This window comes from Geotrypetes seraphini, chromosome 1, assembly GCF_902459505.1.
Source record: "Geotrypetes seraphini chromosome 1, aGeoSer1.1, whole genome shotgun sequence".
Classification (NCBI taxonomy): Eukaryota; Metazoa; Chordata; class Amphibia; order Gymnophiona; family Dermophiidae; genus Geotrypetes; species Geotrypetes seraphini.
Window position 1 is genome coordinate 21,460,207 of NC_047084.1, and position 26,877 is coordinate 21,487,083.

At 42.0% G+C, this 26,877-nt stretch overlaps 1 protein-coding gene across 1 annotated transcript; it reads left to right on the top strand.

Moving 5' to 3' along the window:
• Positions 1 to 2,472: 2,472 nt before the first annotated feature.
• Positions 2,473 to 25,908, top strand: AK6 (adenylate kinase 6). Its single transcript, XM_033927751.1, has 5 exons — positions 2,473 to 2,878; positions 5,521 to 5,613; positions 18,439 to 18,497; positions 22,557 to 22,702; positions 25,021 to 25,908. Exons 1-5 carry the CDS (start codon positions 2,848 to 2,850, stop codon positions 25,208 to 25,210), a joined length of 519 nt encoding a protein of 172 aa, XP_033783642.1. The 5' UTR covers positions 2,473 to 2,847; the 3' UTR covers positions 25,211 to 25,908.
• The last annotated feature ends 969 nt before the right edge of the window (positions 25,909 to 26,877 follow it).

The following is a 26,877-nucleotide window of genomic DNA, read 5'->3' on the forward strand; positions in this document are numbered from 1 at the left end:
AGGTACTGGTCATGTTTCAACTCAATCATCTTCCTCAGGGGTCCTAAGGATGGATGTCAAGCTAAGACACTTATGTGCATAAAATAAAACAGGGGTGTCCAATGTCGGTCCTCGAGGGCCGCAATCCAGTCGGATTTTCAGGATTTCCCCAATGAATATGCATGAGATCTATTAGCATACAATGAAAGCAGTGCATGCAAATAGACCTCATGTATATTCATTGGGGAAATCCTGAAAATCCGACTGGACTGCGGCCCTCGAGGACCAACATTGGACACCCCTGAAATAAAAGATAAACCTGAGTGCCTCCAGAAAAACTTCAGAATAAAAATCTCTCCGGATTTATGCTCTGGCTCTTGTCACTGCTATAGCCACTGCCTCCATACAGAGTATACAGGGGTTACTGGAGAAGCTGGGCAGGAGCACTGTAGGTGCTGGTCATGTGATGGGAGATGATGCTCAGCCTGTTCACAGCGCATTAAAATTTTTTAACATGCATTAAATGTCCCTGGTCTCTTCAGCTTTGCCCTACCACCCACTGCTGCTGCCAGCCACAGTCCACAATAATCCCCTTCCTCTAATTAACCTTTTATAGCCTGCTGGCAGTGCTAGCAATTAAAGCACAGCACTGCCAGCAGGCTCACCAGCTCCAGTCTCTTCAGTCCCTGGTACACTGGAACAGGAATTTATATCAGCCTTGCCAGCAGTGCTAAAAAATTAAAGTAAAGCTCTGCTGGTAGACTTGCCAGTTCCAGCCTTTTGCATTCTCTTCAATCCTTGCTACACCGTAACAAGAAGCTACATTAGCCGTTCCAGTGTAGTAGGATACAGCCACCTGCTGCCTCCTACCATGGTCCACTATATTTCCTCCCTCCCTTCCTATAACCTTTTATAGCCTGCCAGTAGTTCTAGCGATTAAAGTAGAGCACTGGCAGCAGGTTTGCCAGCTCCAGCTTTTTGCAGTCTCTTCAGTCCCTGCTACACCAAAACAGGAAGTTGCATCAGCTGTTCCAGTGTAGCAGGGACTGTAGAGATTAAAAGATTAGTATTTTAGCCCGTTACATTAACGGGTGCTAGAATATATGTCTGTCTGTCTTTATTTCTGTCTCTCTCTCCCTCCCGCTGTCTTTCTTTCTGTCTGTCTCTCTCCCTGGCCCCCTTTGTCTGTCTGTCTTTCTGTGTCTCTCCCTGCCCCTTTGTCTTTCTTCTTTTCTTTCTGACTCCCTTCCTCCCACTGTCTGTTTTTCTTTCTGTCTATCTGTCTCTCTCCCTGCCTCCTATGCAGCAGCATTTCTCTCCCCACACTTCCCTGAGCAGCAGCCGCAGCAGCATTTCCCCCACCCTACTTCCCTGTGCTGCAGCAGCATTTCGATCCCCCACTTCCCTGTGCAACAGCCACAGCAGCAGCATTCTCCCCCCCCACACACCACTTCCCTGTGCAGCAGCAGCGTTTCCCCTACCCCTCCTTTCCCTTCCCACGGTCTGGCCGGCTCCCTTAGTCCCTTTCCTTCTTGCTGTCCTGACAATCCTGCCGATTCCAGCAGCGTCTGCAGCACTCTACATACGCTGCTTTGGGGCCTTCTACTGCCCTGATTTACTCTGGCACATCCCTGATGACATCATCAGAGACGCGGCAGAGCAAATCAGGGCAGTAGAAGGCCCCAAAGCAGCGTATGTAGTGCTGCAGACGCTGCTGGAGTTGGCAGGTTTGGAGTCGAGACCGCTTGAAGGGAAGGGAAGGGGGGGGGGGTTGGTAAGGAACTATGTGAGCCGGTCAGACATCGGGAAGGGATGGGAGGGTCAAAGCGTGAAGAACTTACTTGATGAGTGAGTGGGGAGCCGGCAAAGCGGCTGGAGTCTTTTTGTCAGCGCTTCTCTTCCTGGGCCGCTATTTAGTTCAGCTGATTCTTTGGGTTCTGCTGCCGCGAGCGTGGGGTAGTTTTAAGTACGCATATGCACTCTTGCTGGCCACGGACATACAGATCAGGGAACACGCGGTAAGAGTGCGCATGCGCGCTTAGCATTTTATTATATTAGAAGATGCTACAAATTGAGTAGAATTAACAAAGTTAAAAGCTAGTGATTAACAGCTCTAGGGATCAGTCATTGTGGATTAAGATTGTACAGGTCAGTTACCTAAATACTTGAGGAACAGATATGTTTTTAGGTGTTTCCTAAATTCCCCATAAGTAAGTAAGTCACTGTCCGGTGAACAGTGACTACAGTGCAGCCCTGCGGTGACCAATCTATATTTTAACATCGCCCTGGCCTACACCTTTCTCCTGCCTGAGGATGGGCGAAACTTTTACAAATCAGTCTGCTTCAGCTATTGGAGTCCCAGAATGAGGCTTGGAATTCACAGAGCCAGCCCGAAAGCATTGCAGAATTCCGGCTGCGCCTCAATAAATCCAACAAAAATCAGAAACCAGCCGGCCCTCCATTCCCCCCCCCCCCAAAAAAAAAAAAAAAAAAAAAAAAAGAGTATACCGCAACTGCTCAAACTTTTTCGTAACCAGCGTTCGAAAGCAGGCCAATTGGGTGAGAAAATCGCGGACCTGGCAACACTATCCAGCGCTCCCCCTTCAAAGGAAGAATTCTCACAGAACATTCCCTAAATTTCCGCTGAGAGGACATTTTACTGACAGACACAAACTGCTTTCTTAGCACACGACATAATTAACTTGGAGCCAGGCACTACGGTGGACGGCTCTCTGGAAACGACTTCTCTGTAGCTACTCACTGAAGCCTGGGTCCTGATCTGTGTCGTAATCTTTCTGCGCCGACGCGTCTTAGGTCGCTCTACCAACCGGGCGACTTTGTCGCCACGTGCATGACAGAAGGAGAAAGATGCTGAGGAAACCGAATCTGCTGCTGACAGGTGAAAAGCGTGAGCGCTGACTCTACGCTCTTTGCACCGAATTGCATGTGCATTTATTGATCATAAGAAGAACCGTGTTTCATTTCACTGGTTGAGCCCATAGTAGAAGGAAAGGGGACATCAGTTTTCAAACTTAACACTGGAAACAAATGATATGAGCTTTTAAGGGTACACAGATCTCTTCAAATGATGCAGCAGCCTAAATGACTGCTGAGTATGATACAGTAAATAGCTCTATCTCTCTGTTTCTAAACACTTGATTTTATTTTCTTCTTCTTTTTATGGTGCTTAGGGCTTCTGATATACTTTGCTCTTTTTATTGAATTCCTTATTGTTTGTGCAGTTTTCCTTCTATTTATAGATTCCAGAGCATGCAAAATGAGCTTATATTACAAATGTTATATTTTTTATATACAGGGTGCCCACAAAAACACTCCTTGATTTTAAATGGTTAAAAAACCAAAATTTATTGGTATATTCTTTTACTTTTGAGGCTACAGTGTGCTAGATGCTAATGCCAGCATTGAGCTGGCGTTAGATCTTGGTGCGTAGCATGGGATTAGTTTGCGCGGCAATGCAGCGCACACTAAAAACGCTAGCGCACCTTAGTAAAAGGAGCCCAAAGTGTCATATGGTATCTGTTGATTATATGAAAAATTTCAAAATTATGCTAAATGACATAATGGTGCTGGTGTACTGCAGGGGTGCCATTATCCTTGGGAGCAGGGTGATGTAGCTTATAAGGGTGAAAGTGCAAGCAATTGTGTAAGATCTTGCTAACTGTGCTTTTGGGACTTGTATTTGCTGTCATCTTATTTATAAACATATTCCAATAAGTTTTGATTTTGTAACCATTTAAAATCAAGAAATGTTTTTGTGGGCACTCTGTACTTTCTAGGTTGTAGTAGATAAATGTTGCCAGGTGACATCTGCTGATGCCAAGTGATCTCACTTCTAGTTGTCGAAAGTCAAAAAGGAAGGAGGAATGCTTTGGCAGTTAGAGGCAGAGCCCTAGACTATTAAGAGTCAAGGTATATGTTAGACTCCTGCCTTTCACCATTGACTCTAAGTGACCAGGGCCCAGTCGTAAGCAGCCTTCTATCTGTCCTAGGTTATTCAGATAGTAGACTTAATATTGCCACTCTCCAAATAATTTCTGGGATTTTCCATACTCTGTCCTAGCATTATTCATATAGGGCCTCTTTTATCAAGCCACACTAGCGAGTGCCATGAAGCAAATGCACTGAAGCCCTTTACTGTAAATCCCTGTTTGCTTTGGTGCATTTACTGTGCCAGCCCATGCTATTCAGCTTGATAAAAGAGGCCCATAGTATGGGATCTATACAGAATAGTGCCTGTGAATATTCTGATCAGCAGCACTTATCCAGATAGCATGCATAGGCCTTAACAAGGCTGGAAAAGTCCTGGGAGCAAAGTCAGTTGGGTGCCTGAAACTAACAAATTAAAAACCAAAAAAAAAGGACAAAAATAGAATTGGCAATATTCAGTCTGAAATGACCAGAACGGAACCTACCCACACCATATTCCAGAAGAAACTGAAAACTCATCTATTTGACACTTAATCACCTGTATCCTCTCTTCCCGCCTCCACCCTTCTCCCTCCCCCCTCCTACCCACATCTTCTCTTCTCCCACCCCTCCTCCTTCCTTGCTCCCCTCTATAAGTCGCCTTGAGCCTACCTAGGTATGAGCGACGCAGAAATAGAAGATTAGATTAGAATTATGAAAATAATATAAACATAATAACAACAAAAAAGAAAGGAAAAAAAGGAAGTTATTTTCCTTGACTCCTAAAAAGATTTGACTTGTACTAAAGTTTCTAAATATATTTCCATCCCTGCGTATAAAAATAAACCCAACTTATTCTTAATGCTGAAATATTATATTGTGTAATTGTGTTACCTTACTGCCACATGGGTATGTTAAACTGGGACCTTCAAGTTGCCAGCAAATGGCTATTTTGTGTCTTCTAGCTCCTATATGCTCTGATTGACAATTTAAACTTTTAATATATGTTTTGTTTGTTTGGAGTGGGGGGTGGGGGGAGTAGGCCTGGAGTGTATAAGAATCAAAACCTCTGGAGTAGGTATTATAAATTAGAAAGTTATTGTGCTTGGGGGTTTAGTTGGTGGGGGGGACTCTTCTGATCCATTTCAAGGCATATGATTATACTTGTCAAACTTCAGTTTTCCTAGGAGTTTCATTCTATCTTTTATTTGTTGGTAGGGTTGGATTCTTGGAAGGTTGGGGAGGTGGGGGGGAATCTACGAGTTCTCCTGGGTTTTCCTTGGGGATTAAAGTGGTGTATGTTCACATTTGTACTCACTTACTGATTTCATGTACTAGGGAAGGAGGCTTGTGTTTGGGAGGTAGAGGGTGTGGGATTTAAGATAGGGTAAATAATGTTAAAATGATTGATGACTATGGAATATTTCTTTTTATCTATGTTGCCGGACATTGGATGTATATACTCCATGGTATGTTATGTTGGTTACTTACATTGGTTGTCATCAATAAAATTCTTTGGAAAAAAAACTTAATATATGTTTGACATCTGAAAGCATTAGTCATTGCTTATAACAGTCTGACTTTAAATATGTACTGTTCTGATTTTTTGTGCAGGAACACCGGGTGTAGGGAAAACCACACTGGGCAAAGAACTTGCAGAAAGAACAGGGCTGACTTACATCAATGTGGGTGATTTAGCAAAAGACGGTAGGTATTTGTTGTGCCATAGCACCAGAAAACAGGAATTTTATGGTAGTCATGGCTGAGTAGTTACGGTGATGGACTTTAAATCTATTGGGATCTTCTTGCACCAGGTTCAAATCCTGCTGACTATAGGGCTAATCATTCATCTTACTAGTAGAGATTTCTTTTTTGTTTGTTGGTCTTGAACAGATTGCAAGCTTTCTTGAGTACTTTGAGTAGCACTATAGAAATAAGTAGTAGGGGTGTTCAGAAATCTTACTGTAGTGTTATACCATTGGCCTAGAAGCAGTACTGTGTTCAACACCCAAGTCTGGCTTCTGCTTCCAGTGCCCATTGGAATTGGGGATACTGCTGAGTTTTAGTAGAAATGAGATTGAATATATTTTACAGGCAGTACAGCAATATTTAAAACATTTTGTTCAAGCATCTGTAGGATAGTAGTATAAATTAGAGAATGACGCGAGCTCGGTCACAATCCCTGTCCCTGCGAGCTCAGTCCCCGTCCTCATGAGCTCGGTCCCCGCAAACCTGATCCCATCCACACAATCCTCGAATAGTTTTATACTGAACTTATTTTTATTAAAGTATAAAAAGAAACAATATTCTGTACAATAGTCATTTATTTTAATCAAAGTTTTGGTTGCTGAACTAGAGAAAGAGATGTTCAACTGTCAGGGCTTTCTTTGTTTATAAATGTTTATCAACACAACTAATATACTACTTTATCCTAAAGCAAAAAAACAAGAAAATAAATAGAATTTTTTTTTTCTACCTTTGTTGTCTGGTTTCTGCTTTCTTCATTGATTTCCTTCCATCTACAGTCTACCTTCTCTCTGCCTCTTCTATATGCTCTGTTACTGTGCCTCTCCCTTCCATCTCTCCCTCCACCTCTCCCCAAATGGTCTAGCACCCATCTTCTTCCCTCCGCTCCCCCATAGTATGGAATCTCTCTCTTCCCCATTTCCCTTTAGCATCTTCTCCCCACTCTCTCTTCCCCATTTCCTTTCAGCGTCTGCTCCTCTCCACCCCACCTTCCCTCCCTCTCTCCCTTCCCCAGTTCCCTTCAGCATCGGTTTCTCTCCACCCCACCATCCCTGCCTCTTTCCCTTCCTCAGTTCCCTTCAGCGTCTGTTTCTTTCCAGTCTCCACCCCTCCTTCCTTCCCTCTCTCCCTTCTCCAGTTCCCTTCAGCGTCTGTTTCTCTCCACCCCACCTTCCCTCTTTTCCCCAGTTCCCTTCAATGTCTGTTCCTCTCCACCCCACCTTCCCTCCATTCCCCAGTTCCCTTCAGTGTCTGTTCCTCCCCACACCACCTTCCCCATGTCCCTTCAGTGTCTGTTCCTCACCACCCCCCCTTCTCTCCTCTCCCTTCCCCAGTTCCCTTCAGCGTTTGTTCCTTTCCACCCCACCTTTCCTCCCTTTCTCCCTCATGGCGGGCGATTTCTAAATTTTCTTTCTACGAGCAGCCGAGCCTTGATTCCTGCCAGGGACTGCAGATCAGGAGCCAGGGAGAGTTTCACAAGTTAAGCAAAGGTTAGTGACCTGTAGAGAGATTGTCACTGCTGGCCCTTATTTTAGCTGAACCACAGATCAGAGAACTTACATGATGGGGATCATCCTTACCTTTGTGGTGGGTGATTTCTAGATTTCTACAAGCAGCCAAGCCTTGAAGTCGCGTATAGCTGCCATAAAGGTCTCCTCTGATGCAAATTCCGGTTGTGTCAGAGGAGAACTTTATGGCAGCCACACTTGACTTCAAGGCTCGGCTGCTCATAGAAAGAAAATTTAGAAATTGCCCACCACGAAGGGAAGGGAGAGAGAAAGGGAGATGCCTGGACGGACTGCAGTGATCATTAGTAAGGAGGGAGGGAGCGCGATCAGTGACCACGCGCTTTTCCTCCATTAACTGTGGAGACGAGGCCATTCACCGCTCCATGGCCTTGAATGGCCTTGTCCCTGTAGCCGTGGTAAATACTTTTTTTTCCACCATTTCAGTGGGTTACCCATGGCTAGTCAAGGGTAACAGCCACCGTGTCATTCTCTAGTAAAAATGTAAGAAGAACCATGGAATTTGTTTCGTTGCCCTGCGATTTTTGCTTTTGTGGAGCTTGCCAGAACAATGTAAATTGCATGTATGCACTTTGGAATTCATTTGAATTGTACTCAAATAATCATATAGAACAGTAAACTAAACTAAGCTGTCTTAAATGCTAACATGGATACTAAAGCATCCTGTGTAAATACATACATATGCTAAAACTATGCATTAATTATTTTTTTGAGGGATCATTTCAAAAGTGGAAAGTGTATATCTATATTACTGCACTCTGATTGGTTAGCACATAGTTCATGTGGGAACCCTTACCACCACCTAAATAGGTGGCAGTAAGAGCGCAGAGATAATTTTAATAATGGCTGCTTGCTAATGGTAATATTAGCACATGGCCATAAATGAAACTAATGGAAAATAAGGGTTTTTTTATGGTCACTGTAAAAATGACCTTATTGTGCAGGAAAGACCTGTGTAGGGGTGTTCTAAGGTCAATTCAAAAATTCTTACTGCAGCTTAGTAAAAAAAAAAACACATTAAATTATTCAGCATGATGCATTCCAGGACTAGGAATCAAGGGTTGAGCTTCAGAGTGGATTGCCTCCATGTTGCCAGATTAAGATTTGGACACCTAAAGCAATAAGATACAGTGCTAGATGCCTTTGAAAGAGAGGAATGAACTATTTAAATATTCAGATTTTTTAAATGACATGAAACAGAGTTGGGTTTTTGTGGAGTTTTTTTAGGGTTTTATTACATGGAGGGGTATTTCCCTTTTCTTCTTTATTCCTTTTTCTAGAGAAGACTAATTGATGTTAAAATCTGGGAGTAGGGGATTGACTTGGATTGCATTAGATTTCCTCTTGTACTATTATTGTGGTATTTTTGATGCATAACTCTTTAAAAAAAAAAAAAGAAGGTGGTCTGGCATAATAACTTGGTGGCAGTGCTGAGCATGCTATGCTGCAAATCCTAGGTACGATTCTTAGTTCCAGAGCCAATGTTAAACATGCTGGGGCCCAGGACAGAACTTTGGAATGGAGCCCCCAAAGCCCACTAGCAGGCTGTCTTTCCGTCAAATTTGCATAGATTTGGAACTCCTTTAACATGGACTCAGGGCAGCTGCCTTGTTTGTATTCCCCCCATCTCCAACTAATGCCACCCCTGCCTGGGCCAGGACATATTTCCCATGCTGGTTAGTGAAGTGGTGGAGGCAAATTCACAGCCCTTAGAAAGGGAAGGGACTCCCAAGTCAACACACAATGGCGGCATGTAGTGGCTGGATTTGTTTACAGAGTTCTGGAAGGCACCTTGCTCAAAGCCCTAGCCTAAGGGGTGTTCCTGCAGTTGCTAGGGGTGAGGAGAGGATATACAATAACAGAGTACGGTAGTAGGGAGAGCTCTGAGTAATAGGGAATTCTGAACTCCTGTTTTGGTTCCAGTTCAGGAGAAAACTACTGAAGAAAAAAAGTTTTGAGAGTTAGGTCCAGGGTAAGCTTCAGCAGAGAGACCAAGAGAAGTCTTGTCGTGCCAAGTCCTGAGTTACAGTAAAATATTTGTTAAAAGCTTTTGATTTTTTCCTATGAAATAGTTCAGTCTTAACATAGTACAAATATGACAATATGTTATAAGATTGTACATTAAGAAATATTGTGATGTGAAAACCAGTAACAACTATTTCTAATGGTTTTCTATAGTTTAAAAGTTATTTTGTCATCTTTTTTGGAGTGTAATCTGAAGGGTGGGAGGGACATTTCAACTTTGAAGTCTTTTGTGATAGTTGTGGTTAATACCTTTCAAGGAAAGCAAAACTGTACAGCCTGTCATCCACCAGGTGTCACTATTCCACAAAGCCACCAGTATTCATGCTACCGGTATTTAAACATAGAAACATGACAGCAGATAAAATCTGAATGGCCCATCCAGTCTGCCCACACACAGCATCCACTATCTCCTCATGTCCCTAAGAGATCCCATATGCTTGTCCTGCGCTATCTTAAATTCAGATACAGTCCTTTTCTCCACCACCTCTACCAAGAGAGTATTCCAAAGATCTACCACCCTTTCTGTAAAGAAGTATTTCCTTAGATTATTCCTGAGCTCATCACCTCTTAACTTCATTCTATGCCCTCTCTTTCTGGAGCTTTCCTTCCTTTGAAAAAGACTCACCTCCTGTACATTAACGCCACAGAGCTATTTAAATATCTCTATCATTTTTTATTTTTAGTATTTATATACCACTTATAGTCTAAGCAGTTTACATTCAGCATTCAAGCATTTTTCCCTATCTGCCCCGATGGGCTTACTCTCTACCTAATGTACCGTATATACTCAAATATAAACATGGGCTCAGTTATCTTTGAAATAAAAGGTAACTTAGAGATTAGGTGGAAATTTGATACCATAGATAGGTCCAGGACTTCTGTTTTTCAAGCGTTGCTGAACTCAGGTTTTGGGTTTCAGAGATCAGATGTGTACATTGAAAAATAAATATTTCAGTACTTAGGCTTTACAAGGATAAGAGATGTGCAAAGATTAATTATATCAAAACATTCTTATATTTTGACAATTATAAAATTACACGTCATTATTTAATACTTTTTTTTTTTATAATGCTACTGGTGATAATGTTTTTTCCCCAGCGAGTTTGCAATCTTAAGTTGATACCTAGACAATGGGCGATAAAGTGATTTACACAAGCTCATTAGTGTCATAAGTGGAATATGAACTCTGGCTTCCCTGGTTCTTAGCCTATTGCTAACTCCCTCTACACACCTCCTTTGTCATCAAGGAGTATTCCTAACCAAACCCTCTCCAAAGGACATCACACGATGCGATACCGCTAGCAAGCCTTCTCTGGATTGGTCCCCTGATAGTTCCATACACTTCATCTACTTTTCCTGCAAAGACTTTAACCCCTTTGAAAATAATTTTTCTGTTTGACCTTCAAACCAGGACATCTTCATCACTTGAAAACTGCTGTCCATGGAGAGATTTCTTCAAAACTCAGAGCAGGAAATAATCCCAGGGAGCCAGATCAGGACTGTAGGGTGGATGGTTCAGCTGCTGAAACCCACATTCTTGTATGGCAGTCTATGATTGCTGTGTCATGTGCACCGGTGCAGTGTCGTGAAGAAGCAGAATGTCTGTTGTGAGTTTTCCTTGTCTTTTCTCCTTGATTGACTCCCGCAAAGCAATCGGTGTGTTGGCGTAACTCTCCCCGCTTATGGTTATCTTGCGTGGTATGAACTCCAGAAGCAAAAGTCCTTCATCATCCCTGAAGACAGTTGCCATGACTTTGCCTGCAGATTTTTATTTTTATTTTATATTCTTTATTAATTTTCAAAACTACAACAGTGCAATACAACCAATGCAATCTCATAGTAATACAATAAAAGCATATTCATCTTTCTCATGTTCATAATCATCCATTTCCCCTACCCCACCCATCCATCCACCCAAACAATTATCATTCCATATAACACAAACATATATTTTTCTGTCTTTGAACTTTTTGGGGGTACGGTCCTTCTAAAAGACACATGTGGATTGAGTTTTTAACTGTTTTATTGCTGTGATTGCTTTTAACAAGGAAATTTTGAATAAATTATCTCCAAGGTCCGAGAACATTGTATTTTCGCAATCTCGTTTGTTTGGATTTGTTCATTTCCTGTGGAAACTTGGGTCTCCTTGCTTTTGTTGTTCCACTGCATTGACTCCATTTTGGATTTAGGATCTCTGTGATAGACCAGTCTCATCTCCAGTCACCAGACAATGAAAAAAATTCACTTGGTCTTCACGCAGCATCTCCAAGTTCTCATGACAGTAGTGGAGCTTCATGGCCTTCTGACATGGCGTCAGAATTCTTGGAACCCATCTTGCACTAACTTTGGACATGCCCAACTTTTCATGAATTATTTTCCAAACTACCTGCCAAGATGTTTTTCAACTATTTCGGAAACCTTAATTTGTCTGTCTGAAAAAATTATAAATCTTCGACTTTCTTGCATATTTCTGTGGAAGTTGTTTCCACAGGCCGTCCAGTGCAAGGGTCATCTTCAGTGGACTTTCTACCCCCACTTAAACTGCTTGCTCCAAAATTTTACTTTGTAGGATGATGGGGCAGACCCATCATAAACTGCAGTCATTCGTTCATGGATCTCCTTTGGCTTTTCCCCTTCTTTTGTAAGAAATTATCACTGAATAGTGCTCCAAATCTAGCAGTTTCTTACTTGATTCACACAAGGACTCTCCTGACATCCTGTCTTTTGGAATGTTGAATCACACTGAGTCGCAACTGTGCATGAGTAACCTTGAGACATGTTACAACATGCACAGACTTGTTTCAGCTCGCTTTGCTACTTTCTTTCATACTCAGGTAGATAAATTATTGCACACCTTTTGGGTTCAGATTGAATACCTATCCATCCAGAACGACATACCTATTTACAAGAAAGAAGATAATCAAGGTAAGAACCTAATCTTTCTTTGCCATTGAAGGTCCACCAAGTCCTGTTTCCAATAGTAGCCAATCCAGATTACAAGTGCCTGGTAAGATCTCAAAAGAATAAAACAGATTTTTATGCTGCTTATCCCAGAAACAAACAGTGAATTTTCCCAAGTCCATCTTAATAATAGCTTATGGCTTTTTCAAAATTATCCAAACCTTTTTAAACTTTGTTAAGCTAACCGCTTTTACATGTTGAGCGAATAAATATTTTCTCTGATTTGTTCTAAATTTACTACTTAATAGCTTTTTTGTGTGCCCCCTAGTCCTTGTATTTTTGGGAAGAGTAAACTAGTGATTCACTTCTATAGCCTGTTTTTCCATCTTGTCTGTTTTAGATTCTAAGCTCTTTCAAGCAGGGACTGTCTCCTTTGTGACTCTATACATCTGGTAGCGCTCTAGAAATAATTAATAGTAGTTGTAGTACCCATTGCACTCCACTTAGTATTTTATAGACCTTCATCATATCTCCCTTGAGCCATCTCTTTTCCAAGTTGAAGAGCTTCCAGAGGGGGTGGTTGAGCAGAGTACGGTTTTGGGTTTCAAAAAAGGGATTGGACGAGTTCCTGAAGGGTAAGGGAATCCAGGGGTACAATTAGAGGGTTACTATACAAGACAAAATGCTCTTGAGTAATAGATCACTACAGGGGGCCGCCGCGGGAGCGGACTGCTGGGCATGATGGACCTATGGTCTGACTCGGCAGAGGCAATGCTTATGTGCTTATGAGCTCTAGCCTCTAGTCCTTTTAACATTTTGGACACCCTTCTCTAATTTTGCTATATCTCTTTTGAGATGCAGTGATCAGAACTGTGCACAGTAATCGAGATGCAGGCACACCATAGGCATGATAACATTCTCTTTTTGTTATCAGTTTCCTTTCCTGATAATTCCTAACATTCTATTTGATTTTTTAGTTGCTGCTGCACACTGAGCAAAGGGTTACAACATATCATCCAAAGGGTCGTGGACACTTGGAATGCGCTACCGGAGGAAGTGATCAGGCAGAGTACGGTACAGGGATTCAAACAGGGATTGGACGGATTCCTGAGGGATAAAGGGATTGCGGGATACGGAGGGAGGAGCTGGGATGTAACACAAGTATAAAAAGCTAACTAAGTAATGAGTATAGAAACCAAACCAGGTCGTGCATGTGCAAGACCGGAAGGTTAGGACTTCGATAGGAAGACAGGACTTAAATGAGAAACCAAGGTGGCAAGGGAGCCTCTTCTGGTGATACAGACAGGTCGTGACCAGTCTGGGCCGCCACGGGAGCGGACTGCCAGGCAGGATGGACCTATAGTCTGACCCGGCGGAGGCACTGCTTATGTTATATGTTCTTAGGTCTTTTTCATGGGTGGTGACTCCTAATGTGGAACCTTGCATCACAAAGCTATAGTTTGGGTTTCTCTTTCCTACATGCATCTCTTTGCACTTGCTCACACTAAATGTCATTTGCCATTTGGATGCCCAGTCTCCCAAGGTCCTCTTGTAATTTTTCACAATCCTCTTGTGAATTAACAGCTTTATGTCATCTGCAAATTTAATTACCTCGCTAGTTATTTGCTTAACACAAGACTTTCTCTACTTCAGGAAACAGCAGAAAACTTAGCTCTTCACCCGGGCCTTTAATGGAAGAAGTAATTAACTTGCTAGTCACACAGATAGAGAGGGACTATCGCTGGTGGCACATACTGTAGCAGGACTTGCTTATCAACTCCTACCCTAGGAATAATCAAGCACCTTTCTGATTTCATGTGCAACTTTCTTGGTCCCTTTATTTTCTAACTCCTGTTTCTCTCACTTATCTATCTATATCTTCCATCTTTGCTTACACCTTATGTTGTCTATTAAAATGCATTATTGTGTTTTGTGTTAATATTGTAATGTAGCATACTGTGCCATACTTTGTGTTATTTGAATATGTTTACTGCTGAAATTGTCTGTCACTAATAAAACCCTAAGCGTGCATGTGCACTGCTACCTGTGTGATCCGTAGCTCTGTGGCCGGCAGAGAAATGTTTAAAGGGTGCGGTGCATGCAGCGTGTGCGCACGTTTGGAGCTGACACCAGGGAGAGAAGGAGGCGGCGGCGACCGAGTTACGGAGCTAGGGGAGGGAAGGCCACAACCACTGCCGCTTCCTGGTCGCGCGGTCTTCTCCTCTGCCTCCACTCTCCCCTCTGGGTCAGAGCACCGTTTCAGCTCACAGGAGCCACGTTTTCTGCCCGCCCTGCGGCAAACCAACACCCCTTACATCTGAATTTGAGTTTGTTGGACGGGTTGAGGATGAGGATCTGTTTATTCGCTGCCATGGCGCTGGAGGCTGGTGGCGCTGCCGCAGAGAGGGGGGCTGGGGGGAGGGGAGGGGGAGGGCAAAGGATGGGGAGCGGGGCGCAGGCGGGGAACAGGAGGGAGGGAAAGAGACAGACAGACACACAGCGGCCAAGGAGAGAGAGAGAAAGAGACAGAAAGACGACAGACACACAGACAGCGGCCAAGGAGAGAGAATGAGAGAGAGAGACAGACAGACACACAGATAGCGGCCAAGGAGAGATAGAGAGAGAGACAGAAAGACAGACACACAGAGAGCAACAGAGGGAGACAGAAAGACAGACAGACAGCGGCCAAGGAGAGAGAGAGGGACAGAAAGAAAGACAGACAGCGGCCAAGGAGAGAGAGAGGGACAGAAAGAAAGACAGACAGCGGCCAAGGAGAGAGAGAGGCAGAAAGAAAGACAGACAGAGACATCTATTTTAGCACCCATTAATGTAATGGGCTTAAACACTAGTTGCCTATGTTTGACTTATTCTTGCTGCACATTGCCTTGAGTGAATTTCTTCAAAAAGGTGGTTATTAAACTCTAATAAAGAAACAACTATTAGGCTACTCATAGTTTTAGAAGAGCTGGATGTTGCCTTAGCTATAGAAATCTTGTTTTGCAATATGAGTACAAATTCTGTGTTTCCATCTTATACAGATTCTTAGCCATTTATAAAGTGCAAGAATTTTACAGAATCTTTGCCTAAGTAAATAACAAAGTGCTATTTATTTTGATCTGTGACATAAAGAGGCGAGGTCTAGCATTTGGATGGAGGTTTGGTATGTAATACATTCCATAAGCAGCCTGTTTTGGACAGCGTAAAATATTGCTTTGTGTATAACGGCCAAGTAAATTCCTCAACAAAAGATCAAAGTCTCGATGTAGAAATATTATAGGAGCAAGCTGTGCAGAGGTAATTTATATACTTGAAAGCCAAGGTCAAATGCAAAACTCATTATTCCATGGAATGTTTTTTTTTTTTTAAGTTCACATAATTTTCTTGTACAATCCCACTCTATTCCTGGACTAGTGGGTTAATCTCCCATACCCGTCAGAGCCTTGAGCCCCTCTCCTCTTACCTCAGGACTGCCCCCCCCCCCCCCCCCCCCCCCCCCCCCCGGAATCCAGTTTCTATCATACAAGCCAGTCTGTAGAAGCTCTGCTCGTGTTTATTTTCTTTAAATTCAGTCTTTTGTTTGCAAATTCTGCCCTTGTGCTGCAGAGGTTCCATGCGGGGACAGCTCTGGCAGCAGGAGATCACATACTTTGGGGAAAGTCTGTTTCCAGGGAGTTGACTGCCTGGCAGTGCACCCTCTGAGGCTTCAGTCTCCGCTTCAGCTCCCCTGTCTGACTTGGAATCTCAACCTGGTTCTCCACTCTCCGGTTCGTCTGCCTTATGGACTGGAGCATAAGCAGTAGTTCATCGTGCCCAGCAGTCCGCTCACGTGGCGGCCACCAGGTCAAAGACCAGTGCTCTGAATGAGTCAAGCCTCACCTGCTTACGTTCCAGTTTAGCAGGAACTTGTCCAACTTTGTCTTGAATCCCTAGAGGGTGTTTTCCCCTATAACAGACTCTGGAAGAGTGTTCCAGTTTTCTACCACTCTCTGGGTGAAGAAGAACTTCCTTACGTTTATACGGAATCTATTCTCTTTCAACTTTAGAGAGTGCCCTCTCGTTCTCCCTACCTTAGAGAGGGTGAACAGTCTGCCTTTATCTACTAAGTCTATTCCCTTCAGTATTTTGAACATTTCGATCAAGTCCCCTCTCAATCTCCTCTTTTCAAGGGAGAAGAGGCCCAGTTTCTCTAACCTCTCAACGTACGGCATCTCCTCCAGCCCCTTAACCATTTTAGTGTTAGGATCAAGACTGCTTTTCTGGTGGCCATTACCTGCTCATGCAGGGTTTCGGAGCTTCAGGCTCTTTCCTGCCAGGATCTTTTTCTGCATATTACGGATTCTGGACTAAGGGGGCACACGATGAAGCTACTAAGTAGTAGATTTAAAACAAACCAGAGAAAATATTTCTTCATATAATTTGTAAATAATGTGAATTCAGTTAGCTTGGTGGGATTTAAAAAAGATTTGGATAATTTCCTAAAAGAGAAGTCCATAGGCCATTATTGAGATGGCTTGGGGAAATCCACTGCTTATTCCTAGGGTAAGCAGCATAAAATCTGTTTTACTACTTGGGATCTAGCTGCGTACTTTGGACCTGGATTGGCCTCTGTTGGAAACAGGATACTGGGCTTGATGAACTTTCAGGGCTCCTTTTACAAAGCCGCACTAGGGCATTAATACACGGAATAGCGCGCACTAAATTGCCACGTGCGCTAGCTGCTACCACCTCCTTTTGAGCAGGTGGTAGATTTTCGGCTAGCGCATACTATAACGTGCGCTAATCCGGTGCGTGCGTTAAAAACGCTAGTGCATCTTTGTAATAGGAGCCTTCAGTCTCTCTCAGTATGGCAATTCTTAATGTTTAAATAAAATTTTAGATAATCTTTTTTTACCATATATCCAAACCATCATAACATAACTTTATTTTTGTATACTGCCACAATCAAAAGAATTCTAGGTGGTTTACACAAGAGAGAAAAACTGGACAATTCAGTGAAATACAAATTATTAAAATGGGAATACAGCATATTTAAAAAGACAATAAAAATTTAAGTTAATGCAGTAGAATTATTAAGTTAAGAATAAAAACATCGAATTAAGAAATAAATTTATTAAATAATACTGTCTTGATTTCTTTTTGGAAGGCGCTGTAAGATAACATGGCTCTGCTAATATAGTTACCCAACCAGAACTGTTGTTTACTTTCTTGAAATGCAAGCATCCTGTCTAAAAAAAAGACCTAACTTTACAGCCTAAAATCTTCGGGTATGCAAATAAGTTACAATTCCTGGTTACCCTCACAGGGTTATATAGCACGAAGTGAGATAACAGGTAGGTAGGGGCCAATCCCCAAACCAACTTGAAACAGAGACATGCGAATTTGAACATTACTCGTGCTTCCACTGGCAACCAGTGTAATAGTCGATCATGTATCACTAAGGATCAAAATAGTACAATTTTAACAGACGCATTTTCCTGCATAGGAAGTAAATGTTGAGTTTCATCCCTTATAGATTCCTAAAATATTTTAATCATTGGGCATCCAAAAATCATATGAAGTAGCTCCCCAGTCTATCTGGGAGAGGTTTTGTTGCAGATGACACATTTCACAGTATAGGGCAGAGGTAGGGAACTCCGGTCCTCGAGAGCCGTATACCAGTCGGGTTTTCAGGATTTCCCCAATGAGTATGCATGAGATCTATTTGCATGCACTGCTTTCAATGCATACTCATTGGGGAAATTCTGAAAACCCGACTGGAATACAGCTCTCGAGGACCGGAGTTCCCTACCTCTTCAGCACCTGCTTACTAAGTTGTACCCTCTTCCTCCCACATCTTGCTCGATTGCAAAGTAGCTAGCCTGGGTACAATAAAGGTTCTTTAGCTAGTGAAAGAAATTGGGTATTAGTTAGAAATGAATATAGGATTATAATTTTTTTTAAAATTTTAAGTAGCTTGTTTTAAACCTTTTTGATCAGGTAGTTATGATTTCTAATGTTTTCATATTGCTATTTGGAGTCTGTTTCTGTCCTATTTCCTTTTCTTTTTCTACTATTGTTTTTGTATATCGCTTATATTTGGTTGTACCATACTTTGGCGATTAATCAAATTTAAAATAAACATATAGCAGGCCATGGGATGTCACATACCTGGCTTATTAGATACAACATGTTTACCTGGGAAGGATTTCTGAGACTTAATTCTGGAAACTTTAGGGATTGAAGGCCCTGGAGGGGGAAAAAACTATTTCACTAGATTTTTCTGTTTACTGAAACCTTAAAGTTATAATTTCCTGGTACAAGAGAAAATGTTTTGATGATGTTTTATTTTCTTTAGGTGAACTATTTGAAGGTTATGATGAAGAGTATGAATGCCCAATTTTGGATGAAGATAAGGTAAGTCCTGTTTTAGCCAGATCCCTCAAAGTGAGAGGCAAAATAGGGCTTAGTGTGGACACTTCCCCCAAGGATTTCATCTCCCATTAAATGAAAGTTGAAGCATTTATTAAGGCTCCAATTTAAGAGAGAAATAATTCTACAGTGTGTTAAAAAAAAAATTACACTGTGAACCAAAAAAAACCCCCAACAACACATCAAAATGTTTTTTGTCGGATCTTCCACAGATCTCAGCTGATTCTTATGAAATTTAGTGTTGTGTCCTGAATGAAGTTTGATGTAAAATGTAAATATTTCCCACTGCACCACTACGCTATTGTGAACTGAATAAAAACACATCAAAAAGTTTTATGGCATATTTTGCAGAAAAATGTAAAGTCAAAAAGTAATGTTTCAGTTAAGCAGATGTTTGAAGTGCACTTCCTTTGCACGAAGGTATGCCCTCGGCCTTGGCTGCCACTGATCTATGGACTTGTCAACGACACTGTTCTTCAGCTCAGCCCAAACAGACATATGATGCTGTTTAAGGTCTTCAGCATCAGATATTGCTGTCTGATAGACATATTTCTATATCAGCCCCCAGATCCAGTAGTCACCTAGGTTTAGGTCTGGTGAATTCGTAGGCCAGAGGTCTGGACCAATGACGTGTGGCATCTCCTGATGTAGCAGTTCTGCGGTGTCCTTTGCTCAATGTCCTGGGGCATTGTCCTATTGGAAGATAAAGTAGTCTCCTGACATATGACGGATCGCTGGCAACAGCTTCTGCATAAAGAGGACATAGAAACATGATGGCAGATAAAGGCCAAATGGCCCATCTAGTCTGCCCATCCTCAGTAACCATTATCTCTTCCTCTCTCCCTTTTTTTTTATTACGTATTCATTTTATTTACAAACACAACCAGTGTGACAAACAAGTCAAATAGATCTGAATCCTCTTCATGAACCCAGAATGTTGTAAGGGGAAAATGTTTTTATCAATCAGGACGTCCTGGTAGTATTCGCCATTGATCTTAACCTAGGATTGATGAAGAACAGATCTGTGAATCTGAGTTTCAAGATTGCGACCGAGACCATTACTGATTGATTGAAGGTGGGGCGGGTCTGTAGAGGCATTTGGGATTAACTTTACACTTCAGAGTTGTTGAAGGCACTTACAGGTGATCATTCTGTGTGTTGCTGTGCTCTGAGTACTTGGTCAAAAGCTGCTTGCACCGTTTCAGGTGTGTGTCTTTGTTGTGTAAATTTAATTATTGGGCATGATGCTTTTTAAGACACTTTAATTTCAGGTTGTCATGAATCATCCTAACCACAGTTGTCTGGCTTATTCCTATTTCTCTTGCTATTTGGTGAGTTGTTCGGTGTGTTTGCGACGCTTCCTCTTGGCTCACTAGAAGATCACGAACAACGTCAATGTGTTCTTGTGTGCGAATTGAGCGTGTTCATCTGCTGCCTGGCTTACAGTCAACAGTGCCCATTGCTTGGATCTTATATAGCAGCACATCAAGGCTGTTTTTGTTCCAATCCTTCTATGGGAACTCTTTCAACAATTGTCGACAGCTGTAACCTTTTAGCAGTACCAAGTTCTTTATCAGAATTCGGTCTTCTGCAGTGAAAACCATTTTGATACAGAGACTGTTTACAAACTAGCATCTGCTTCTACACAATTCATTTTCACAAGGTAGTTTTTCTGCCCCTATCTCATAGGAACAATTCATTTTCAAAAGATAGTTTTGTGTTGCGGTGAGAAATATTTACAACGTTTTACATCAACTTCATTCAAGTCACGACGCACTAAATTTCATAAGAATCAGCTGAGTTCTATGGAAGATACAACAAAAAACATTTTGGTGTTGGGGGTGGTTTGGTTCACAGTGTATATACAAAGTTTATTTTCTGCATAACTTTGTTAAAACTTTAGCAAGTTCAATAAAATATGGGATATGTCATCTTGAACAAGCCTACATTCACACCAACCACCTCACGCCACTACCTAGCAATTTCATGGTAGGTGCAGATGCCATTTTGCTTTAAATGTAAACAGTAACCATTGTTTTCAGTCAGGAGGATCTAATCCTTATTAAAAATTTGTATTTGGAGAAAGGTTATGGTTCTCTTTAAGAGTCGTGCAAGAGTTTCCAGAAAAAAGGTAAGAGCAATGGTGAAGCCGGGGGTGGGGGTGGGGGGGCAGACCATCCTAGGCCCTGCCTTTGGCGGCAGCGAGCAGCATCTCCTACCTTATGTTCACGCCAGCCTCAGTTCTCATTCTGATGTTGCTACCTGGTCACGGAGCAGGGATTGTCTCTTGACATTTTAATGTATAGCACTGCATACATATAGCAGTGTCATAGAAATGATTAGTAGTAGTAGTGGGTGTGTGATGGGGAAGAGTGCAGGTGCCTCCTTTTTTTGCTATGCCGCTGGGTGGGGGAGAGTAAGCGTAGAATATATTTTGAAGAAATTTGTGAGAAACAGGCTCAGCTGATCACCAGTCAGGAATTGGCAGGGCCCGATCAGTTCACACTGAAGAAAAACATCATGACAGTTGAAGAACTAGGTAGTAAAGCAACGTTGATTATTAGTCGAGTTTCATTACAAATTTATTCAAGACGATATAGCACAAATTTTATTGAAATTGGTCAAGTTTTGACACAGTTATGCAGAAAACAAGTTTTACAAAATACACCATGTATCAAAAAAACAAGCTATACAAAGCTTGTTTTCTGCATAACTGTGTCAAAACTTGACCATTTTCAATACAAATTTGTGCTATATCATCTTGAATAAATTTGCAATGAATCTTACCTAACAATCAATGTCACTTCACTACCTGGTGTACTTCCTTTTTAAATTTAGGAGTAGGACTGACTTATAGATTAAGCCAGCCTTGGATGATCTGGAAGGATTTCTGTAGGAGCTTGTAGAGAGAAGTAAGGCTGAACAGGGCTGGAGAAATGAGGCATGGTAGAAAACCTGCTTTATGAATTAGGACTGAAAAACAGCGCTCTTGGAATATATCTTCCCCTTAACAAGGAACTGAGAGGGGGGTGGAGCAGAGGCTTTTAGGAAAGAACTTTGCTTTAAGTTAAGTTATTCTCTTAGTGACTGCTTTAGCAAACTCAGAAATGCTTGGAGGAGATATTTGTTTATTTATTCAATTTTCTATACCATTCTCCCAGGGGAACTCAGAACGGTTTACATGAATTTATTCAGGTACTCAAGCATGTTTCCCTGTCTGTCCCGGTGGGCTCACAATCTATCTAATGTACCTGGGGCAATGTAGGGATTAAGTGACTTGCCCAGGGTCACAAGGTGCAGCATGGGTTTGAACCCACAACCTCAGGGTATTGAGGCTGTAGCTTTAACCACTACACCACACTCTCTCCATACATTTATTTGTGAGGGCTAATTTGAGTGACACCTACTCTCGCATCAGGGAGGTGGGAGGCAAGCGACTCCAGCAACCACATATATGTTTGTGATTCTGGAATGCTATCTTGTAATTCCTCTAGATCAGTGATCTCAAACTCGCGGCCCGGGGGCCACATGCGGCCCGCAAGGTACTATTTTGAGGCCCTCAGTATGTTTATCATAATCACAAAAGTCAAATAAAACAGTTTCTCGATCATATGTTTCTTTAGCTATAAATGACAATATTATTATTAAGACAGCCAAAAGGAAAGATTTATAAACTATAAAGAGTTTTTTACCTCATGCAAAATTGTCATTTCTTTACTAAGACATTAACTATTTTTTTCTGAGGCCCTCCAAGAACCTACAAATCCAAAATGTGGCCCTGCAAAGGGTTTGAGTTTGAGACCACTGCTCTAGATGCTATGGGTAGATTAAAGGGTAGAGTGTTATTTAGCAAGGTTGGGGGTGGGAAGGGAATTTTCCCAGTTTAAACCAAGCAATTGTTGGCCCATAATGTGGTTTCAGGCTTTCATTAAATAAAATTCAAGCTAAACTTTGAAATGAGAAGTGGAGCAGACCCTTATTAATGCTTCTCCCAAGCTTGTTTGGAGATGAGGAAAGATGATGTTTGTTCTCCTGGCCCTCCAGGTAGTTGATGAACTAGAGGACAAGATGAGTGAGGGTGGCGTCATCCTGGACTACCATGGCTGTGACTTCTTCCCAGAGCGGTGGTTTCAAATAGTGTTTGTCCTGCGCACTGACAATTCTTTTCTGTATGACAGACTGGCAAGCAGGTGAGGCGCACCCCCCCCACCCCTCACACACACACACAAAAACATACATACGTTGCAGCAGTCTGAGTGGCATGGAAGGGTAGATGCTGTAGTACCTGCACAATCCCGCCGCTGTGGACATGTTTCATATGCATCATCTTCTTTGTAAGTGATGTTTTTTACACTTCAGTAATCAGGTTCTATTTGAAATCCCAAGCTTTTGTCAAATCAGACTTGATTTATATAGAGAGTCAGTGTTTACGGTTGCAGGTCCAATTATTTGGAATACACTACCTTCAGATTTGAGACATATTGAGCTGTTGTTTCCTTTTCATAAGCAGTTAAAAGCTTACCTGTTTCAAGATATGTATTGATTTTATTTACTACGAGGGGCAGCTGAAAAGTTCTCGGCCCAGCCACCAAAGTTGGGGCAGTCTCCATCAAGAGCTTTACATTTAGTCCAGTGATTTTGCCTTTTTTTGATTCCATCAGAAAAATATGGAATAATATAAGTAAAAATCACTGTATTAAGTGTATAGCCCTCGATGGAGAGTGCTCTGTTTAAGGCCGCTGGCTGATTGGCTACTGCGAGTTCTTGACTTGCAAGAACTCACAGTAGCCAATCAGCTAGCAGCCTCAAACGGAGAAGGAGGGCAGGAAGATCACTCCTGCTCCGTGCACAAGCAGGCTACCAGGGACCCGAAAGGTACATGGGGGAGGTGGGAGTGAGGTGTAGTTGTCAATTTTGGCAGGCACAGGAGGCAGAAGAGATTCCTCATGTCCTGCCCATGCCGAGGAGTTGGGGGTGCGCAGGGTTTTTTTGGTTTTTTTTTTTATTCAGCTGGGACGGGAGATGGGGGATCCCTCATATCCCATGCCCACCACTGAACCACCAGGTCCTGAGGCAGACCCAGTGGAGGCCTGCAAGGCATCGGGAGGGAGGGGGACAGGATGCAGAGCCTGGCAGGGAGTGAGGGGGGCTGGGTGCAGAACCTGGCAGGGCAGGAATGGGGCTGGGTACAGAGCCTGGCAGGGTATTTGAATATTAAGCCCCTGTCTTATATTCGAGTCAACCATTTTTCCTCTTTATGGGGGGGAAATGAGGATCTTGACTTATATTTGAGTGTATATGGTAGGTTCCCTAAGGAAGTAAAAGAGAGAGTAGGTGGCATGGATGGGCAGACTGGATGGGCCATATGGTCTTTATCTTCTTCATTTTTCTATGTTTCTATGAATGCATTTTGAAGAATGCTATCAACGCTTTCTCTCTCCCATGACCACTGCTGGCATTCCTAGATTTAGGAGTGTATTCCAAATGTAAATGATGGAGTCTCCCTGTTCAGTGTATGTTTGTGGATTTCACTTTGGTAGAAAGGGATAGTCATCTCCTTATGCAATATGATTAAGAAGTTTGATTTTATTAAAAGCTAACCGGCCTGATCAATATTTTCTAGTGTTTGTAAAAAGAAAGTTCTAGAAGACAGCAGTACTAAGAAATATGCAGGTTGGCTGCTGTTGGTCATTTAACTGCAACATTTTGTTAACTGACTTAATATATTTCTGACTAGGAGTGTATCCCATATTTAAAGGTGCTTGATGGATTTATATTACAGTAGCTGTGTACAGGGGAGGGATATGAAAGGAGGAGTAATACATTAGCAGCGTGGTGAGAAAACTGATTGAAAAGCAGCAGGACTGTATTTGGTCATTTGGCACTGTGCTATATAGTATCAGTAGTGCATTCCTTCAACCAGCTGACTTGCAGGGGGTTCAGAGCATTAGAATGAAGAACTGGCCTCCAGTTTAAAGAAATGAACTGAGAGCCAGTATTTAAAATCTGTTCTTTGCACTGACACTTCTTGTGACTTTGGTCAAATCACTCACCTTCCATTGCTTTAGGTAGAAACTGCTTGGAGCAGGGTTAGATGCCAATACAGTGATGCCTCGGAATCCGAACTTAATCCGTTCCAGAACCCCGTTTGAGTTCCAAGACAATTTTTCCCATTGAAAATAATAGAAACTGGATTAATCCGTTCCTGGGTCCCACAAACTCAAATTTTAATAGTACATACACTGGATTTTAAGATAAAATATTATCAAATATTCCAAAGCAGCTTTCAGATTCTGGGGCAGAAACACACACATACAATGTGCAGAGCGTTCGGATACCAAAGCGTTTGAGTTCTGGGGCGTTCGGATTCCAAGGTACCACTGTACTTCCCAACATTGTACAGTGCTGCATATATACAGTTATGGTATCAATATTATACACTATATCTTTAATTAAACAAATGGAAACTTTGCAAAGATACATTTTTTTTATTATGTATTTTCTCAAGGGGCTATAAAGGAAAAAAGCTGCAAGACAACATTCAGTGTGAGATCTTTCAGACAATCTACGAGGAGGCTGCCGAGTCATACCGGCAAGAAATTGTGCACCAACTTCCCAGCAACACCCCCGAGGACCTGGAGCGCAACTTAGATCAGATCGCACAGTGGATCCAGCAATGGATGAATGACAATAACTGAGGCATGAGGGGACACTCAGACTGCAGCCAGGGTTACGTAGCACAGGGGATGGATCTGCTTGTTTCCAGGCCCACAATAATTATTAAAGTATTTAATTTTTACTATTAAAGCAAACCAACTGCTTTTAGTCCTATAGAGGCAACCTACTGGATCTGGTGACTGTTTGCTGATACCTGTGTGGACAAATCGACTATGGAAGTTTGATCTGTGACTTCTTTAGTTTTGTGGGTTTTTCTTAATTTTCCCAAGTCCCTCTTCCCTCAATGTAGCACTATGTGGCGCTTGATGGTATCTTTCAGATAGTTCTAAAACTAAAGTTACTTAGATTTCGTAGTCCTTCCACTGAAAACTGAATCAAGCTTAAATTTTAGAGCAGAGTCAGTTAGGGAATAATTTTATCTTGCAGTTGAGCAGGAAGAATGGTACTTTGCGAACATGGACTCTTCAGGGCTGAAAAGAAAAAAGCATTGCATAAACCCATACAACTGAATTTATAAAAATTATGGAATTTCTAGCTCATCTTTCCAAAGGGCAGTCAAAGTAACTTACAGGTTTAAATCTCTGCCCCAAAGAGCTTACAAACTAAGGGGAATTTCTCGCGACCACATGGAAGGTCATTAGGATTTGAACCCTGATTCCATTGGATCATGACAGACTATATATATCTACAGCTAATAAATGAATGGATTTGTGGTGGATTGCTTTGATGTCAAACATCTTTGGTGCTTGTATTATATTTACACTATAAGCAAAAATAGCAGGGTGTCCTCGGATTTCTGTACATAACCAAAGCACTAGTGGTTTTGATCAAGAAACTGTGTAGCAGGAATGATGCCATGGCTTTACCTGGTTCTTTTACAACAGTGGCCAACCTAGGTCACAAGTACCTAGCTAGATTCCAAGAAGTAAAACAGATTTTATGCTGCTTATTCTAGGAATAAGCAGTGGTTTTCCCCAAGCCATAATGGCCCATGGACTTCTCCCTTAGGAAATTATGTAAACCTTTTTTAAATTCCACTAACCTAACTAATTTCACCACATTCTCGTCAATGAATTGTAGAATTTAATTGCACGTTGTGTGAAGAAATATTTTCTCCAGTTTGTTTTAAATCTACTACTTAGTAGCTTCATTGTATGTCCCCTAGTCCTAGTATTTTTGGAAAGAGTGAACAAGCGATTCACATCTACCCTTTCCACTCCACTCATTATTTTATAGATCTCTAATCATGAGATCTGAGCTGTCTCTTCTCCAAGCTGAAGAGCCCTAGCTGCTTTAGCCTTTCCTCATAGGGAAGTCATCCCATCTCTTTTATCATTTTTGTCACCCTTCTCTGTACTTTTTCTAATTTTGCTATATCTTTTTTGAGATATGATGACCAGAACTGCACACAGTATTCGAGGTGCGGCCGTACCACAGAACAATACAAGGGTATTATAACATTTTCATCTCTGTTTTCCATTCCTTTCCTGATGAGTCCTAACAATCCGTTTGCTTTCTTAGCAGCTGCAGCACTTTGAACTGAAGGTTTCAACGTATCCTCAACAATGACACCTAAATCCTATTTCTGGGCAGTGACTCCTAACACAGAACCCAGCAGCACATAGCTATAGTCCAGGTTCCTATCTCTCACATGCATTACTTTGCACTTGCTCACATTAAACGCCAT